At 41.3% G+C, this 20514-nt stretch overlaps 1 protein-coding gene across 11 annotated transcripts in view; it reads left to right on the top strand.

The window, feature by feature from the left end:
• Positions 1 to 2008: 2008 nt before the first annotated feature.
• LOC120042013 (CCR4-NOT transcription complex subunit 1-like) overlaps positions 2009 to 20514 on the top strand; it is a 40773-nt gene continuing 22267 nt past the window's right edge. For 4 of the 11 annotated variants that reach the window (XM_038986901.1, XM_038986900.1, XM_038986899.1 and 1 more), the window contains exons 1-22: positions 2009 to 2104; positions 4154 to 4449; positions 5338 to 5445; positions 5659 to 5757; positions 5903 to 5971; positions 6087 to 6141; positions 10925 to 11128; positions 11263 to 11431; positions 11540 to 11666; positions 11762 to 11872; positions 11963 to 12133; positions 12267 to 12394; positions 12506 to 12866; positions 14650 to 14772; positions 14890 to 15041; positions 16695 to 16866; positions 17038 to 17239; positions 17330 to 17467; positions 17860 to 17984; positions 19207 to 19493; positions 19631 to 19709; positions 19870 to 20103. In XM_038986901.1, the coding sequence (XP_038842829.1) occupies positions 4348 to 4449; positions 5338 to 5445; positions 5659 to 5757; positions 5903 to 5971; positions 6087 to 6141; positions 10925 to 11128; positions 11263 to 11431; positions 11540 to 11666; positions 11762 to 11872; positions 11963 to 12133; positions 12267 to 12394; positions 12506 to 12866; positions 14650 to 14772; positions 14890 to 15041; positions 16695 to 16866; positions 17038 to 17239; positions 17330 to 17467; positions 17860 to 17984; positions 19207 to 19493; positions 19631 to 19709; positions 19870 to 20103 (3216 nt within the window). In that variant the 5' untranslated portion in view covers positions 2009 to 2104; positions 4154 to 4347. The remainder of the gene's footprint in view (positions 2105 to 4153; positions 4450 to 5337; positions 5446 to 5658; positions 5758 to 5902; positions 5972 to 6086; positions 6142 to 10924; positions 11129 to 11262; positions 11432 to 11539; positions 11667 to 11761; positions 11873 to 11962; positions 12134 to 12266; positions 12395 to 12505; positions 12867 to 14649; positions 14773 to 14889; positions 15042 to 16694; positions 16867 to 17037; positions 17240 to 17329; positions 17468 to 17859; positions 17985 to 19206; positions 19494 to 19630; positions 19710 to 19869; positions 20104 to 20514) is intronic. The other 7 variants (XM_038986903.1, XM_038986898.1, XM_038986902.1 and 4 more) reach the window with 5 other exon arrangements.

The following is a 20514-nucleotide window of genomic DNA, read 5'->3' as shown; positions in this document are numbered from 1 at the left end:
CGAGCCCAGGACCTCCACATCCGGGTTCTTCTCCTGCAGGATCGTCTGAGTGGGTGCTGAGAGTATTTTTGTCTGTAATAAAGCCCTTTTTTGGGGAAAAGCAAATACTTATTGGCTGGGCATGGCTCCCAAGTGGGTGGGCCTGGGAGGGTATAGGCCCACCCAGGGCTGCGCCCGCGCCCAGTCATGTTAAATCCATAAATAAGGGCCTAATGAATTTATTTCAATTTACTGATTTCCTTATATGAACTGTAACTCAGTAAAATCTTTTAAATTGTTTTGTGTTATTTTTGTTCAGTATAGAAGTGTTTAGAAACAGTCAATTGTTATTTACAATAAAATGTACTCTAAAATGACAGTACATGATTTACCATTAATTTCTATTGGGCACAAAATAATCTGAAACATAACCAAAACAAACAGTAAAAACATCCAACAAGTTTGTAGATTCACAAGCGTAATTTAATCATTGCGCGCTAGAAATATGGGAGCAAATACTAAACTTTTGACTACTTTAATACACGTGAATTTGTCCCAAAAGTTTTGGTCCCCTAAAATGGGTGGACTATGCATAGAAAGTGCTGTAATTTCTAAATGGTTCACCCGATATTGATGGAAATAGCCTAAAATTAAAGCTGACAGTCTGCACTTTAACTTCAGTCATTATATCATTTCTGGAGTACAGAGCCACAACAAGATGGTGTGGAGAGATTAATTCAGAGAAGCTTGACTTCCAATTCTACTCCCAGGCCCTGTAAAACCACAATAACAAAAAGTCTAAGCTTCTGAAAGGGCGAAGATCATGAGTTGCTTTTCAGTTACTCTCAACAACACTGTTTCACTTTTCATCGTCCCAACATGTTTGATCATGCAAGGCATTACTGGCCTTCTGGCAGAGTCTTGTTCTCCAGTAGACTACTATTAATTGTACAGTATTTAACTGAATTTTAGACTATTTTTACATTTGTGGGAAGTGTTGGTCATTTCCAGTCTGCGGTTTGGTTGAATGTCTATAATAGTTTATTTCATCATTGAAAACAATAAGCTTGTCTTGACACTAACCCATTGCAATGAATATTTGAATGTTTATTTCTGTATCCCAATGTGGCCTGTAAATAATTACATATTTTAAAGTGATGTTTTCCTTATTTATTCTCAACCACTAACCTGCATCATTAAGACTGGGTAAGATATTTCCTTGACAAATGCCTTTGGTGCGGTAGCTAGGCTTGGATCACTTGAATGAACGTCTGTCACCAATGACTACTGTGAGAGCTAATGTAAAGCAAGATTTTTTTTTTTTTTTTTAATTTCCATCAACAATGTGCATGCTTGGAGATCAAACAGTGCTAGAGGTTTTCATAGTACCACACTTACATATAGCAGGTTGGTCATCATTACGCAACAGTGCACAAATGTAAAGTGCCTTGTGTTTGTGTCCCCCTACTGCTGAAATATGGAACTCTGAGTCCCAAGACACTAAATTGTTGCTGTGCCCTTTTCTCAATCTCTTCAGTGCTCACTGATTTGAAAGGCATGGAGTCTGGACAGCCTTAAAACAGTCCATGACTGGTGTAAGCAATATGGCAGAAGCTGTTCTCAGCCCAACCAAGTGGGGCCATCTTCCAACCCAACTGTAATTTCAGAGCTGTGAACAGTGACACTGACGGAGTATGAACTAGGGGGGCCTGGAAACCAAACAATATACTGTTATTATAGTCCTCCTTTAGAAAAGATCATCATCATGAAACTAAATATACAGAGATTACAATGAAGTTGCCATATGATCAGAATCAGTCCTATGGGTATATGTACATTGACTGTTGTTACATTCAAACTATTTTTGGTGGATGGTATTAGGTGCATGGCCCAAGTACATTTAGGATAAATGTATTATCAATTGATCTCGTTTTCTATTTAGCTCATGTGGAAGCATGACATGCACAATTATAGTGACGCGAGCCCGGGCTCGAGCACTAAAGTGAAAACTGCACTGTGTGCGCGCGGGGATGACAGTCGCCATTTTATTTTGAAAAATCAAACCGAATTGGAAGGAGAGCAACCCAAAAGGAAGGAATATCACAAATACATTTTTGGAACCATGGTAAGTTTTTAAAAACAATATATTGCAAAGAATCGGCGGTATTTAAAAAAAAAAAATTAGGACACATTACTAAGCAAAGTGTGCGACTAGCCGTTAGGCGTCGTAGTTAACGTGAGCAAAGACAAGCTAGCGTACCTCAGTAGCGTTGGCTAAAGTTAGCCAGCTAGGAACAGTTGGATGGTCCCATCTCAAAGTAGAGTTGGTTAGTGAAAATCACCATATATTAACGTTTAACATGGCTTACTCATTTCGAGTTTGCGGATGCTGCACTCCGAGAATATTGTCATGCTAACGTTTATATGAACTAGTTAACGTTAACTAACACTAGTTGGCTAGTTACGGTACCTGGTAATACATACATAGCTAACCTAGCTACTAGGTAATTTAGCTAACGTTACTTTGTTGGCAATTTATTTCCATTGACAATAACGTAACTAATAATCAATCGCAAGTGCATTGACCAGCTAACTAGTGTTTTATAGAATTGTTGGCTTTGCAACGTAAACAAATGTAACTAACGTTAGTTAGCCAACGACAGAAAAACAACCTAACATACGGCCTTCTGAGCGTTGACGTTAGCTAACATTAGCTGGCTGACGTTTGCCACATCTGCTAATTTAGCTAGCTGGTGTTGGCAACGCAATGTGCTTGCTTATCCGGCTAGCTAACGTTAGCTGGCTAGCTCTTTGTCTCAATGGATAAGTTGACTTGTAACAGTAGATGTCAGATGGTTAACGTTAGTTACATAACGTTACCATCGTTTGCTAACGTTAACGGACCAAGTTGGTCAGTTATATTCTGCAGCTAGCAAACATGGCTATCGTTGATATTATTAGCTAACGTGAGCGAAGTTTGCTAACTAACGAGATGTTGCGGAAGATTGAGTGAACATATACTAGCGAAGTACCTTATCTACGTGGACGATAACACATTGAATTGTTTTTTTTATCGATGAGACACACGACAAATATGCGAACGTTAACTTAGTTGCCGTTAGTGAGATAATACTAACGTTTATTTGCATTATTACTGGGACACTGAAATCATAGCTAGCTACCTACGTGAGCAATTAATATAACTCGCTTTAAGTAGCTAAACGACTTTGGCTTGGTTATTCATTGATTAACCACGTGTTGTCAGTGTAGAAGAGAAATATAGGACATCATCCATATTATCAGCGCACACGATGCTGATTGGACTGGTAGTAACGGTTAAAGGGTGTGTATCAAGTCAAGGCCCAACTTGGTAGCTGTACAAGACCGACGTTGTGGACATAGCTTTCGCTAACATTTATCATTTGTTTGGGCAAAATTCACATATAGACAGTGACCATCGTTATAACTCGGTCATGGTGACTTTCTACCTGTAAGTTGCGAAGTAGCTGATTAACTAAGTTAGTTGTTGATGTTTTTTAGTTAGCCTACCACCCTACTCTTGTACATTTGCACACTAACTTACATAGATGTTTATATTTTTCTTTTGTGTTATTGACTGTACGTTTGTTGGTTTAACTGTTTTTGTCGCACTGCGTTGCTTTATCTTAGCCTGGTCGCAGTTGTAAATGAGAACTTGTTCTCAACTGGCCTACCTGGTTAAAAAAAAAAATTTTTTTTAGTATTGCGGTGGTGTGTGAATCAGGATTATACCAGGCGAGTAGTAGGCCTGGAAGCCTATCCCATTCTTTTTTGTGGGCAATGAGGCTCTTTTCCCATGGCAGTTGTACACTGCACTTTTGGTATTTACAACCCCGGTTTATCATATGACTATTTATATATATATATTTTTAAACCTTTATTTAACTAGGCAAGTCAGTTAAGAAAAAAATCTTATTTACAATGACGGCCTAGGAACAGTGGGTTGACTGCCTTGTTCAGGGGCAGAACAACATATTTTTAACTTGTCAGCTCGGGGATTTGATCTAGCAACCTTTCGGTTACTGGCCCAATGCTCTAACCACTAGGCTACCTACTATGTAGTATTTGCTCAATGATTTTGTACTGTTTTCATGTGCATCTGTATTAACTAGTTTTCTCTCTTGGCTATTTTCAGATTCTGAACTTGATGTTGCACTGAGGGACTTTACCTTGCATCAAGATCCACTGATAGAAGTAGCTTGTTGTAAAACATTTTCACACCTTGGGGGGGGGGGGGGGGGGCAGAAGTAACCTATCACTGAAGTGACTAAAGGGGAATAATGGTGATTTTGCGCCGGGCACGGCCGCCTGCTTCCGCCCCAACCAGCAATGAATCTTGACTCGCTCTCGCTGGCTTTGTCTCAAATCAGCTACTTGGTGGACAATTTAACTAAGAAAAACTACAGAGCCAGCCAGCAGGAAATACAACATGTGAGTAGCATGTGGTATTAGGCTCACAAATTGTATTTTTCTGTCTTTTTGTAGTTTTGCCACTAAAAAGCAGTACACACATTTTTCAGACGTTTGAAGGGCTATAATTAAGTAGATTTTGAAATGTACATGCATTCAAAATTATTTTTTTATTTGACCTTTTATTTAACTAGGCAAGTCAGTAAAGAACAAATTCTTATTTTCAATGACGGCCTAGGAACAGTTAACTGCCTTGTTCAGGGGCCTGAACGGCCAATTTTTACCTTGTCAGCTTGGGGATTATCACAAAATGATTGTAAAGCCAATATGATTCTAGTGTTCATAGGATTTTTCTGTATAAAAATGGCCATAATTGGTGGGTGTGGCAAGGTGTGTAGCAATGTCGGCATGGCTGAATTTGGTCAGGGTCTTGGTTAAAAAAAAATTGAAGCCCCCCATCTTAGTGACGGAGATTTTGTTTTAAAGGCAGTTTCCCTTAATTCTAGACATTTAGCTATGTAGCCGAGATAACATTTTGCAGTTTAAACTAATTTCCTTTTTTGTTCTTATGATCAATCATTGTAACAAAATCAATACTCCTGAATTCATAGTTTTTGTCTAGCTTTTATTTTAGTGATAGTTCTCATATTTAACAATAAATAGATCATCTTTTTTTACGTACTTTATATCTGGTTTTAGTAGTTAAAGTTTACACTGAAAATATTTTTCCACCCCGAAAAATGTATTTCACTAAAAACAATGTTTGGATGTAGGTGGCCTGAATAAACAAGATGTTTCTATGCAGAAAAAACCCTGGATTTGGAATTGCATTAGGTCTGCCAATTATATTGTGGCTGTGACGGCTAACCTGTTATTTGTTCTTCTGTTGAATGTGTTCTGTCCCAACAGATTGTGAATCGTCACGGCCCTGAGGCAGACAGGCATTTATTACGCTGTCTTTTCTCCCATGTGGATTTCAGTGGCGATGGTAAAAGCAGTGGCAAAGATTTCCATCAGGTAATTTCTGATTAGTAATACTCAATACACCAGTTGCTAAACAGATTTTAGCCATGAGGACTAAGGGTTTCTTTAAATTTCCTGATCGTCATTGGTATTGTCTATCTTGCCTTTATTATTTTAGAAAGTGACTCTGCTTTCCTATTTTGTCCTTAACCTGTTCTGTTATGTCCCCTCTTCTCCCTTTTACCTTCGTTTGCCCACTTGACCAAGACACAGTTTCTGATCCAGGAGTGTGTTTCACTGATTTCAAAGCCAAATTTTATTTCAACACTCTGCTACACAATCGACAATCCCTTGCACTACCAGAAGGTAGGAGACGTGCTTATTTTCTCACCTATCTTTGTAAAATAATTTTGCCATTCATAAAATATTATAAAATACATTAGACCTCGTGCCAATATTAGTGTCTGCATCAGAATAACTGTAATGTTTTCTAAAACTTTATCATTTTCAGAGTTTGAAGCCTTCCACCCACTTGTTTACTCAGTTGAGTAAAGTTCTCAAGCTAAGCAAGGTTCAAGAAGTAAGTAAAGTAATATGGAAATATATGTTATCAGATGGTGGTTTTTATTGTGGTGTTTAAAAATAATATGCCAAACAATTTGAGTCTACATAAATCTTTATTTTTCCCCCCTAAGGTTATATTTGGCCTTGCTTTGCTGAATTCGTGCAACGCAGACCTTCGTGGTTTTGGTAAACTCAGTTTTATATTTAATAATTTGACTATACCTGCTGATTTGAAAACATGCAATGTTTTATCTGTATGTGGGGGTCACATGAGTTATTCTGTTATCAAGGTGTCCAAGTGTAGCACATGGAAATGTGTGAAACTCACTCCTTAGCCTGAGGTGTCCCTACATGGGCTGCAAAATAGTTAGCTTTTCGCGTGGCACAGCTGTTAAAAAGATGCTTCGCAAGGGCCAGTCACGTGTGCTAAAAAGGCGGAGGTCCTGTGTTCAAGCCTCTGTGAGCTGAATCAGGAGGAAGCCGTACACTCTAAGCAAGCAGCTTGACATCTGTTATAGAAGTCTAGAAATGAAACGATATGAAAATTTCATATCACAATTATAGTGACCAAAATTATCACGGTTATCAGTATTATCGCGGTATTGTTAAAATGTGCTGGAAATGTTCAAAAAATACTGATACATACACACTTAAATCATTTCACCAAGTTTTATATTGAAAACCAACAAATAAAATTAGCAGCACTATGTACTTTTTGTGTGCATAAACTTGAAAAATAATAACATTAACATTAAACATGGCACCATGTGGCCATGAAGTAAGCTTCCCTAGTGCAGGTTTAAATGAACACATCCTAAATTAAGCAAATCAAATAAACAAACAACAAAATTAGCAGCACTCGCTTTGTGGTGAGGCACGCCAACCTTTATCAGCCTCAGAAAGCCAGGTCTCAACAATTTGAAATGGCACCATGTCCTTTGCAATGTAATATGAAAAGACTGGAGTGAGGTCTTGAGCATTTTTTGATGTTGGTGCATAAGCACCCTGCCTTAATAAATGCTTGCTCTATTGTCTGTGTCACAACTAGATGAGGGACCAGGTGCATCACTGGGTTTGCCTGCTGCACGCCCACTACGTAAACAAGGGAATAGTAAATGCAGTAGTATTATTATTGCCATTATTATTATTATTATTCACTTATGGCTGAAATCCCATTAACAGGATCGATATGACAACAGCCAGTGAAAGTGCAAGGCGCCAAATTCAAAAAACAAATCTCATAATTAAAATTCCTCAAACATACAAGTATTATACACCATTTTAAAGATGAACTTGTTGTTAATCCCACCAGTGTCCGATTTTAAAAAGGCTTTACGACGAAAGCATACCATGCGATTATGTTAGGTCAGCGCTTAGTCACAGAAAAACACAGCCATTTTTCCAGCAAAAGAGAGGAGTCACAAAAAGCAGAACTGGAGATAAAATTATTCACTAAGCTTTGATGATCTTCATCAGATGACACTCATAGGACTTCATGTTACACAATACATGTATGTTTTGTTCAATAAAGTTCATATTTATATCCAAAAATCTCAGTTTACATTGGCGCGTTATGTTCAGTAATGTTTTGCTTCCAAAACATCCGGTGATTTTGCAGAGAGCCACATCAATTTACAGAAATACTCACAATAAACATTGATAAAGGATACAAGTCTTATGAATGGAATTATAGATAAACTTCTCCTTAAAGCAACAGCATTAATATTCACTTATCTTTGATCTTCATCAGAATGCACTTCCAGGAATCCCAGTTCCACAATAAATGTTTGTTTTGTTCGATACGGTCCATTTATGTCCAAATACCTCCTTTTTGTTTGCACGTTTAGTTCTCAAATTCATGAGGCGCAAGCACTAGGTCCAGACAAAGTCAAAGTTCCGTTACATTTCGTAGAAACATGTCAAACGATGTATAGAATCAATCTTTAGGATGTTTTTAACATAAATCTTCAATAATGTTCCAACCGGAGAATTCCTTTGTCTTTAGAAATGCAATGGAATGCAGCTAACTCTCACGGGCGAGACTGAGCTCATGGCGTTCTGCCAGACCTCTTATTCAATCAGCTCTTATTCTCTCCCCCTTCACAGTAGAAGCCTGAAACAAGGTTCTAAAGACTGTTGACATCTAGTGGAAGCCGTAGGAAGTGCAATCGTACCAAATTTTACACGGTATCTTGAATAGGCAAAGACTTGAAAAACTACAAACCTCAGATTTCCAACTTCCTGGTTGGATTTTTTCCTCTGGTTTCTGCCTGCCATATGAGTTCTGTTATACTCACAGACATCATTCAGACAGATTTAGAAATGTCAGTGTTTTCTATCCAAATCTACTAATAATATGCATATCTTAGCTTCTGGGCCTGAGTAGCAGGCAGTTTACTCTGGGCACCTTATTCATCCAAGCTACTCAATACTGTCCCCCAGCCATAAGAAGTTAAGACTGTATCTTCTGTGTTGCATTTGAGTATATGCAATGACCCCATGCGCAATTTACATAAATACAAATGAGTCTTAACTTCTTTGGCATAGGGGGCGGTATTTTGACGTCCGGATGAAAAGCGTGCCCAAAGTAAACTGCCCGCTACTCAGGCCCAGAAACTAGGATATGCATATAATTGGATTTGGATAGAAAACACTAAAGTTTCTAAAACTGTCTGTTAAAATAATGTCTGTGAGTATAACAGAACTCAAATGGCAGGTGAAACCCCGAGGACAAACCATTAAAAAACTGATTTCAATGTCTGGCACTTTTATAATAGGGCAAAATCGTTCCCGATTGCAGTTCCTAGGGCTTCCATTAGATGTCAACAGTCTTTAGAAAGAGTTTCAGGCTGTTTTTTTGGGAAAATGAGAGAAGTTGTAGTTTTTCTAAATGGTTCCCATTTTGGCTGTAGTGTTTCCAAGCGCATGGCCGAGAGCGCGTTCTTTTTGTTTATCTCCGGTAAAGACAATAACGATTCTGTCTTAAATTGAATTGTTTATTTGCGTATTAGGGTACCTAAGGATTGATTATAAACGTTGATTGACTTGTTTGGATAAGTTTATTGGTAACGTTTGGGATTCATTTTGTATGCATTTTGACGGAGGGAAACCGAGTGGATTATTGACTGAAGCGCGCCAGCTAAACTGAGTTTTTATGGATATAAAGAAGGAATTTATCGAAAAAAAGGACCATTTGTAATGTAACAGACCTTTTGGCGTGCCAACAGAAGAAGATCTTCAAAGGTAAGGCATATATTATATCGCTATTTCTGACTTTCGTGTCGCAACTCCCTGGTTGAAAATGTTTTTTATGCATTTGGTCCCGTGTGGCTCAGTTGGTAGAGCATGGCGCTTGCAACGCCAGGGTTGTGGGTTCAATTCCCACGGGGGGACCAGGGTTCAATTCCCACGGGGGGACCAGGATGAATATGTATGAACTTTCCAATTTGTAAGTCGCTCTGGATAAGAGCGTCTGCTAAATGACTTAAATGTAAAAATGTAAATTTGTGTGCTGAACGCTGTCCTCAGATAATCGCATGGTTTGCTTTCACCGTAAAGCCTTTTTGAAATCTGACACCTTGGCTGGATTAACAAGTTAAGCTTTATTTTGATGTATTGCACTTGTGATTTCATGAAAGTTTAATATTTATAGTAATTTGAATTTGGCGCTCTGCCATTTCACCGGATGTTGGCCAGGTGGGACACTACCGTCTCACCTATCCATAAGAAGTTTAAGAAGACAGTGATAGTAATTGCAATGAGCCAAACAATTGACATAAATACTGGAGTCTTGTATAGGAGTCTATAGTGTTTCTCCTGTTGGAACACCTTTACAACCAAGTCGACGACTGCCGGATTTTAAATGAACAAAATATGTTGGTTGGGTGACTAAACTACATAACATGTTATCGTGTGCAATGGGCGAATAGTCTGCAGACACATGACGCATACAGCAGCAGAACAACAACGTGTAGTGTTTTTACAAGAGTAGGTAATACTGAAAGCTTCAGTTTACATTATTGACAAGCTATTAGCAAGTTAGACAGACAAACCATGTCGTTTTCCCCCACATCATGCATTGAGCTAAAAGTTGGCTTACATTCGCTATAAAGTAGTGGGTGGTGGTCCTGAAGATGCCTCAAGAGATTTGAAGTGTTAATGTAAAGGAGTACCTGGTATTGTGTAGGTCCGGAGAACTGTTTTACGTACCAGGTGGCTATCTCTCGGTTATCGTCTTCAGGTGGGGCCTTCAGTATGTCGATTGCTACGGTGTGGCAGGGGTAGTCAGCAAAGCAGAACACATCTGGGCTCATGAGGGAGTGCTGGATGAATGACAGCTGGAAGAGAGCGATAATGGTCAAGAGGGCTGAGGAGAGGAGTTCATTGATGTGAATGAAGGAGTTTGTTACCTACGGAAATAAGACCAAAGTGTTGAGTCTTTTCATTTACATAAACCTGGCCCAATCTCCTTCTTACCTGTCCTTCAGCATGCTTCCAGGGCCGGTAGATTAGGTCGACGGGGAACACCTCCATGCCCAGGCCCCTCTGGCTCCCATACACCACCATCTGCAGTCCCTTGCATGTTCTGCAGACAGGGTGACCATCTTCGATTAAGCTTCCCTCAGCACTCTTGTAAAACACAAAATACTACCACACTTCAGATTTGGTCCTCTTAGAAGGCTGAAAAATTTCCCGAGCGCTGTCACTGCCTTCTGCCATGTTTTCACACAAAACAAAACCCATGTTGCATGCTGTGCCTGCGTCAAACTGTTGCTAACTTTGGTTGATGCAGAACAGTATTTACTGTGAATTTTTCAAACCGTGGTAATCAAACATGTTTTTAATGATGATTTAAAATGTAAAACAGTAATACTAGTCGTCGGGTATTTTACAGTGGTTTATCGTGAAACCGGTAACCGTTTCATCCTTAAAAGTATTTATTTGAAATATTTCCCCATTTTGTCTTTAGCCGCGCAGTTCGTCAAACAAAGGCTCCCGGACCTCCTCCGCTCGTACGTGGACGCGGACCTTGGAGGAAACCAGGAAGGTGGCTTCCAAGATATTGCCATAGAGGTCCTGCACCTGCTCCTCTCCCATCTTCTGTTTGGCCAGAAGGGAGCCAGCGGGGTCGGACAAGAGCAGATTGAAGCGTTCCTCAAGACACTGTGTAGAGGTGAGGGGCATAGACGTACTACTTGAAAGGAAATGTTAATTATTTCCAGAAGTAACACAAACTCTGATTCCTTCATTCACAGCAATCTGGTCGTTTTGTACATGTTGCCCCATCAATTAAATATTCTGGTTCAGATTTCCCGCAGGAGCGCTGCCCTGTGGTGCTCGCACCACTTCTATACCCTGAAAAACGGGACATTCTGATGGACAGGATTCTGCCAGACTCGGGAGAGTTAGCCAAGACCATGATGGAGAGTTCTCTCGCAGAGTTCATGCAGGAAGTTGGCTATGGCTTTTGTGCAAGGTGACTGTTATTTAGCAACTGAAATGCCCATTACAAATGTAATTAATTCAGTAGTTTTTGACGTCATGCATGACCACTGTTAATGTATTGTCTGTCTTTCATTCTAAGTCTCGATGAATGCCGCAACATAATCCTACAGTATGGGGTGCGAGAGGTTACTGCCAGCCAGGTGGCCAGGGTCCTGGGGATGATGGCTCGCACCCACTCTGGCTTGTCTGATGGAATCCCCCTACAGGTGAGGGTTGACCTGATGGTAACTTACTGAAGCTCTGTTAAAAAAAATGGCATTGCTCTCTAAGTATACTATTGTTTTTCTTTTTTCTTTCTCAGTCCATCTCGGCTCCGGGCAGTGGCATTTGGAGCGATGGAAAGGACAAAAGTGATGGCTCTCAGGCGCACACCTGGAATGTAGAAGTTCTAATTGATGTAGTCAAAGAAGTTGTAAGTTATAGTGGCATTACATGTTATTCCCCTTCAGTTGGCCATTCATGTTTTGCAGTTTGTACAGGAAATGTCCTTTTTATATTTTAGAACCCCAATCTGAACTTTAAAGAGGTGACCTACGAGCTCGATCACCCTGGCTTCATAATCCGGGACAGCAAGGGACTGCAGATGGTGGTGTATGGGATCCAGAGGGGCCTGGGCATGGAGGTGTTCCCTGTCGACCTAATCTACCGGCCCTGGAAGCATGCTGAAGGACAGGTAAGGAGAATGGGTCAGGTTTATGTAAGTGACAAGACACAACACTTTGGTCTTATTTCCATAGGTAACACACTCCTTTCACATCAATGAACTCCTCTCCTCAGCCCTCTTAACCATTATCACTCTCTACCAGCTGTCATTCATCCAGCACTCCCTCATGAGCCCAGATGTGTTCTGCTTTGCTGACTACCCCTGCCACACCGTAGCAATCGACATACTGAAGGCCCCACCTGAGGACGATAACCGAGAGATAGCCACCTGGTACGTAAAACAGTTCTCCTGACCTCCACAATACCAGGTACTCCTTTACATTAATTATTAGAACAATGTCATGCCATTTGATATACTTTATTTGTGATTTTCGCCTCACAGGAAGAGCCTGGACCTGGTGGAAAGCCTCCTGCGCCTCTCTGAGGTGGGCCAGTACGAGCAGGTAAAGCAGCTCTTCAGCTTTCCCATCAAGCACTGTCCCGACATGCTGGTGCTGGCGCTGCTGCAGATAAGCACCTCCTGGCACACCTTGCGCCACGAGCTCATCTCCACCCTCATGCCAATCTTCCTGGGCAACCACCCCAACTCTGCTATCATCTTACACTACGCCTGGCATGGACAGGGCCAGTCCCCCTCTATCCGTCAGCTGATTATGCACTCTATGGCTGAGTGGTACATGAGAGGGGAGCAGTACGACCAGGCCAAGCTGTCCCGCATCCTGGATGTGGCCCAGGACTTGAAGGTAGGTAGGGAGGGATCCGTGGGTTTTCTTCAGGAAATGTGGTATAGTTTTGTGAAGGTATGGTGTTCACCCATTCTGCCCAGTGGGTTAAAATGCATTTTGTTGATGGCATTTCACTTCCTTATGTTATAAAATACATTTTACCAAGACAATTGATTCTTCATGTTCTGAATTGTTCAGCCTGGTCTTTCCCTAACATATCGTTAACATATCCAAAAAGTCAGATTTTGTAACCTAATACATCCGATAATAAGCATCAAGCTCTGAAGGAGCGGTGCAGCTTTATTGCCTACACGTTTGAGAATTTTATATTTTATGGGCCTCGTCTTCCAAGTTGTTTCTGCGGGTCGCAAATAGCAAAATTACATGACCCGAGCTGAAATAAATGTAAATGTTTTGAAACTAAAAAGCTCAGTGCTCCGGTGACATTTCAGAGATACTCTTGTTTTTGTGAGAAGTCTTTTTTTTTTTATATACAGGAACTTCGCATGAATATGAACAGTGTATACTAAAATATGAAAATACTACATGTCATGTCTCAAAATTGATATCTCTTACCTTAATTGTTTTTACCCTTGTAGGATGGTTGAAATTAGGGTGACTAAATCAGTGGAGACCAGATGGGGGGAAAATTCAGGAAAATAGCATCGTGTCAGCTAGCAGATACAATGTCATTGTGCTAACACTAGTTAAACTTGGCTTGCGAAATTACCTCCAACTTTCTTCATACTGGACACGGACATATAAAAATGGTATCCACAAGTTCATCTGACTGGGGAAGTATACTGAGCAAAAATATAAATGCAACAATTTCAAAGATTTACTGAGTTACGGTTCATTCATATAAGGAAATCAATCAACAAACAAATTCATTAGGTCCTAATCTATGAATTTCATGGGTGGACCTGTGGGGGGCATAGGCCCATCAGTTTCATTGGGTGGCTGGTCTGACTATCCCGCATTTGAAGAAGTCTGATGTGGAGGTCCTGGACTGGCGTGGTAACACGTCTGCGGTTGTGAGGTCAGTTGGGCATACTGCCATATTCTCTAAAATTATGGGGGTGGCTTATGGTAGAGAAATGAACATTCAATTCTGTCAACACCTCTGGTGGACATTCCTGCAGTCAGCATGCCAATTGGGTGCTCCTTCAACTTGAGACATCTGACACATCTGCACATTTTAGGTGCATTTTATTGTTTCCATCACAAGGTGCACCTGTGTAATGATCATGCTGTTTAATATGCCACACCTGTCAGGTGGATGGGTTATTTTGGCCAAGTAGAAATGCTCACTAACAGGTATGGAAACAAAATTGTGCACAACATTTTAGAGGTGGTTTTGTGCGTATGAGACCTTTCTGAGATCTTTTATTTCAGCTGGTGAAACACAGGACCAGCACTTTACATGTTGCGTTTTATATTTTTGTTCAGTATAAAGGGCATCATTGCCAAAATACAGAGGTATCCCTTTAATCCTCGCACACAATCCAGCCTTACTGATGCAATGCTATTTTCTTGATTTATTACCTTTTTTTTCTCTGGCCTTCATTGATTTAGTTGCCCTAATTTTGACCATCCTACAAGGGTAGAAACTCCATAAAGTTTTGAATGGATTATGATAGTGACATGAGTTTGGGACCATTTGGTTTTCTTAGGATTATCTACATAATTAACACATGTTATCCATTGGTCAAAAGATACATTTTTGATTTTGTACACTATATAAGGCTACTTTGTGCAAATGGTTTTTTGCCATATCCAAACTGTTCCTCTTGTTTTTCAGTCTCTATCTATGCTGCTAAATGGTACTCCATTTGCCTTCGTTATTGACCTTGCTGCACTTGCCTCTCGCCGTGAATACCTCAAACTTGACAAATGGCTGACTGACAAAATCCGAGAGCATGGGGTGAGTGGTGTGAGTTGAGCCTTTAATTTTCAGCAATTACAACCACTATACATACACTTTGCTATAAGAAGTTATTGGGATCTAGTACATGAGTCATTGACCTGTTTGCTGTTCTAGGAGCCCTTCATCCAGGCGTGTGTTACGTTCCTGAAGAGACGTTGTCCCTCTATCATTGGTGGTCTGGCCCTAGAAAAGGACCAGCCCAAAAGCGCCCTCCTTCCCCCGGAAACGATGGCTACCATGCTGGGTTGTCTGCAGTCCTGTGCTGGGTGGGTTTACCTACCAGAGCTCGAATCATGGGGCCTATGATCAAATTTGCTCTTTCATTACTCAGTCATGTTGTATGGTGCCAAAAGGTCTAGTTTCATAATTAATTTAATTTCAACTTATCTTGTATTGTTATCTACAAAGGTCATATTCATCTAGAAATGTTTTATATTTTTTTAACTCAGCCAAAAAAGAAACGTTCTCTCACTGTCAACTGTGTTTATTTTCAGCAAACATGTGTAAATATTTGTATGACCATAATAAGATTCAACAACTGAGGCATAAACTGAACAAGTTCCACAGACATGTGACTAACAGAAATTGAATATGGTGTCCCTGAAGAAAGGGGAGGTCAAAATCAAAAGTAACAGTCAGTATCTTGTGTAGCCACCAGCTGCATTAAGTTCTGCAGTGCATCTCCTCCTCATGGACTGTACCAGATTTGCCAGTTCTTGCTGTGAGATGTTACCCCACTCTTCCACCAAGGCACCTGCAAGTTCCTGGACATTTCTGGGGGGAATGGCCCTGATCCAACAGGTCCCAGGCGTGCTCAATGGGATTGAGCTCCGTGCTCTTCGCTGGCCGTGGCAGAACACTGACATTCTTATATTGCAGGAAGTCACGCACAGAATGAGCAGTATGGCTGGTGGCATTGTCATGCTGGAGGGTCATGTCAGGATAAGCAGGAAGGGTACCACATGAGGAGGATGTCTTCCCTGTAACGCACAGCATTGAGATTGCCAGCAATGACAACAAGCTCAGTCCGATGATGCTGTGACACACCGCCCCAGACCATGATGGACCCTCCACCTCCAAATCGATCCCACTCCAGAGTACAGGCCTCAGTGTAACGCTCATTCCTTTGACGATAAATGCGAATCCGACCATCACCCCAGTTGAGACAAAACCGCAACTCGTCAGTGAAGAGCACTTTTTGCCAGTCCTGTGGGTCCGTCCTGTGGACGGTGGGTTTGTGCCCATAGGCGACGTTGTTGCCGGTGATGTCTGGTGAGGACCTGCCTTACAACAGGCCTACAAGCCCTCAGTCCAGCATCTCTCAGCCTATTGCGGACAGTCTGAACACTGATGGAGGGATTGTGCGTTCCTGGTGTAACTTGGGCAGTTGTTGCCATTCTGTACCTGTCCCGCAGGTGTGATGTTCGAATGTACCGATCCTGTGGTCTGCCACTGCGAGGACGATCAGCTATCCGTCCTGTCTCCCTGTAGTGCTGTCTTAGGCGTCTCACAGTATGGACGTTGCAATTTATTGCTCTGGCCACGTCTGCAGTCCTCATGCCTCCTTGCAGCATGCCTAAGGCACGTTCACGTAGATGAGCAGGGACCCTGGGCATCTTTCTTTTGGTGTTTTTCAGTCAGTAGAAAGGCCTCTTTAGTGTCCTAAGTTTTCATAACTGTGACCTTAATTGCCTACCGTCTGTAAGCTGTTAGTGTCTTAATGACCGTTCCACAGGTGCATGTTCATTAATTGTTTATGGTTCATTGAACAAGCATGGGAAACAGTGTTTAAACCCTTTACAATGAAGATCTGTGTGAAGTTATTTGGATTTTTACGAATTATCTTTGAAAGACATGGTCCTGAAAAAGGTACGTTTCTTTATTTGGTGTATGTATATGTTAAATGTGTTTTTTTTCAGGAGCGTCTCTCAAGAGCTCTCCGAGACTATCTTGACCATGGCTGCCAACTGTAGCAACGTCATGAACAAAGCCCGCCAGCCGCCACCAGGGGTCATGCCAAAGGGACGTGCTCCCAGCACCAGCAGCCTTGATGCAATTTCCCCTGTGCAAGTGTCGGTGTCTCCTCTCCAGGTGAAGAGCGTTTTATCTAACACTGTTTATTTGGGGAATGTGTATCAGCTAGAAGCATTACTTTCATTATTCCTTAAATTTGATTCAATTGTTTTGTCTTATAACATTATAATTGTGAACATTAGCCTGAAAGGCAGGTTGCTCAACCTGGTGCTCCATTCTGTGTGTTAGATGGATCCCCTGACAGCCATGGGCTCCCTCAACCTGGGCAGCTCTGCCACCTCTCACACACAGAGTATGCAGGGCTTTCCCACCCCGCTGGGCTCTGCTTTCAGCAACCCCCAGTCCCCAGCTAAGGCCTTCCCTGCACTGTCCAACCCCAGCACACCATTTGGGGGGATTGGAAGTCTCTCTTCACAGCTAGGTAACCCAGGTATGAGGAGAGAACGTGCCATAGATATTTGCTTAGTGTTTTGATTACACTATATGGAAGACTGAAGTGGGACGTTTTTCTTTTGTCTAGGTCCGCTGGGATCAGGCATTGGCTCTGGTATTGGTTCTGGTCTTGGAATGCCAGCGGTGAGCAGTGATCCGTTTGGGACGAGGAAGATGAGCACACCAGGCCTGAATCCGCCCACCTTTCAGCAGAGTAAGATGGCCTGTAAGTGGTGGTGTGACTGAGTGTATTTCCTCTGAAAACATTCTTAATATCTCCTAATAGCCTCTTGAAGTAATGAGGGTTTACTTGAATCAATTACAAATGCTTTAACAGTTCTCATCTAAAAAATATTGAGTATGATCTGGGAAGAAACAGTTTTTCACACATTGAATCAGAGGAAATACAGGTCAGTCTGCCATTAAACGCAAATTATTATGCTTCTAATTGAATGTTTATTTGTCTGGTGTTTATTCCATTGATAGTGTAAAGTCTTAAGGTGAAATTGCACTTCAAATGTTTTTTTTATTTGCTGCATTTCATCACAATATTGAAATGATTCTGAAGGGTTTTCTTTGGCAGTATTGTTTGATTTGGTCTATCGCCTTTTTTCCCAGCTGACCTATCTCAGGTGTGGCCAGAGGCTAACCAGCACTTTAGTAAGGAGATTGACGATGAGGCTAACAGCTACTTCCAGCGCATCTACAACCACCCCCCACACCCCACCATGTCTGTGGATGAGGTTAGTTTCTGAATAAAATGGTCTGCAGTAGTGTTGCACGGTACACTGAAACTTTGGTCATTTTTCGGTACTATAACATGAAAAACATCTACATATTTGGTTCTTTGGTTAAATGTGTCGTACACTGACTGACAGGATCATGTCTGGTAATTTGTCGACTGGGCCAGTAACTTCTCAGCGCATTGATTACATTTATATGCTCTGTTGCAGTCTGCTGTAGAAAACTGCTGGTGTCATAGTGAGTTTACCCGCACAAAACTCATGCTATATTTGAGCAATATGATTGGCCGTTCATTCAAGCACCCACGCTTCACTTGACCGAGCTGATGCATTCACACGGCACACATGAGCTGTGCAGATTACTAAAAAGAAGCGCTCATCAATCCACTTGCTGAGCTTATTTTTTTCTTTTGGGGAAATGTATTTGCTAAAGTCAACTTTCAATAGTGAAAATAGTAGCAAATTAGCAATAGGCTACTGTTGATAGTTTACTAAAAGAAATCTCTACAAAAAGACATCTAGCATTCGTATTGGCTACTGTAGCCAGAACTTTCTCAAGAGAGGCTAGCTTAAAGGGGCAACATTCTATTTTTAACATTGATATAATTTGGCCATTGATAAGCACATTTATTCTCTGTATCCAATTGTATTGCATTATTTTGTATGCTGTCTTATATGGTTTTGTAGAAGGATTTTAGGCTGTCCACATTTTCGTTATTTGTTTCTCTTATTTTAACTACAGAAGGCAAGTGGCTAATACGCTATATTCTTTTGCCTCTGTATCGTTTTGGCATCGAGTATTGTGATTAGAGTTGTCGCGATAGGACAATACCTGATTTTCCATGTCAAAAAGGAAAACAAAGCAGGCTGAACTCTATGGTCCTTTAATAAATCGACTGTATGCAAAATAGTGGTGCTATAGCTTGGAAAATAAATGTGATTCTGGTTGACACTTAAGGCTGCTTGTTATCAACGTAAGGACTGTTTTCCTCAATATTTCTGCTTTGTTTTGTTTCCTTACCACAATACCGTTGAGTATGTCAATACTGGTATGACAACCCTAATTGGTGACAACCCTAATTGTGATACTAAACCTGGTATTAAAGTAAAAATTCTGGTATTGTGACATCCCTAGTCTGCAGGCTGTTGCAGGCAGTTATCCAGTGACGGTGTTTATCAAGCTTGCAGCTGCTAAATCCTTGGCGCCCATCTCTCTCTGCAGGTGCTGGAGATGCTGCAGAGGTTCAAGGACTCCACCATCAAGCGAGAGCGTGAGGTCTTTAACTGTATGCTGAGGAACTTGTTTGAGGAGTACCGCTTCTTCCCCCAGTACCCTGACAAGGAGCTACACATCACCGCCTGCCTGTTCGGGGGGATCATTGAGAAAGGCCTTGTCACCTACATGGCCCTCGGACTGGCCCTCCGATATGTACTCGAAGCCTTGAGGAAACCATTTGGGTCCAAAATGTATTACTTTGGAATCGCTGCTCTAGATAGATTCAAAAATAGGTATGGACTATTATCTGTCTTCAGATGTTTGATGGAATTCCACACTGAATATTTGCATGTTGCTAAAGAATGTTGCGCATGTATGATTCAAATGATCTGTGACTGCTGTAGGGCTAATTTGATCTTTCCCTCTCTAGACTGAAGGACTATCCCCAATATTGTCAGCACTTGGCCTCAATCGGCCACTTTCTGCAGTTCCCCCATCATTTACAAGAGGTAATTGGATTTCCTGTATATTTGTGACACAATCGGTCATTCTTCATCTGTACATGTATCTTCCTTGTTTTTATACTGATATCCGTAACACCTTAGCCAGAGGGGCGGATCCTACTTCATGATAAATAAATCTCTCGCTCTGGCACTTTCGAATATCCTGTGCGTGCAGTATATCGAGTATGGCCAACAGTCACGGGACCCTCCGGTGAAGATGCAGGGATCCATCACCACCCCAGGAAGCCTGGCGTTGGCTCAAGCTCAGTCTCAGCCTCCCAAAGCCCCCCAGCCTGGACAGCCCAGCACACTGGTCACCACAGCTACCACCACCACCACTGTCGCCAAAACCACTACCATCACCCGGCCTACCCCTGGCAGCTTCAAGAAGGATGTGCCGGTGAGTACCTGGGGAAACATCAGGGAGTCACTTGCACCATATATATGCCGATGTTTTTCTCTGGTCATGTAAAATGACTCTAGCAAACCAATGCATCAGAGTTTTCCTGCGTTGCCATAGTTTGTGTCAATAGCAACATTCTGAACTGTTCTATGAGGAACGCTCTCTGGTTTTCACATTTGATATACTCATTTTGGTTTACAAAGACTAAAGGAACGTAAACACCAGGAAATATTTTCATTTTTAACAAATGTGTGACAAGCCTAAAATAATGAGTTGGTGAAGCTGAAGAAATACTCCAGTAGTGTGGTTGTTTGGCAAATATGCGCTCACTAAGAATTGAGGTTTCCCAAGAAGAGCTTATAATATTGAAACGCAGCATTTTGTTTTGAATGTATATTGTAATTTCAG

Source organism: Salvelinus namaycush, unplaced genomic scaffold (assembly GCF_016432855.1).
Source record: "Salvelinus namaycush isolate Seneca unplaced genomic scaffold, SaNama_1.0 Scaffold6, whole genome shotgun sequence".
Lineage (NCBI taxonomy): Eukaryota > Metazoa > Chordata > Actinopteri > Salmoniformes > Salmonidae > Salvelinus > Salvelinus namaycush.
The sequence above is the reverse complement of the archived record's forward strand: the minus strand, read 5'-3'. Positions and strand labels throughout refer to the sequence as shown.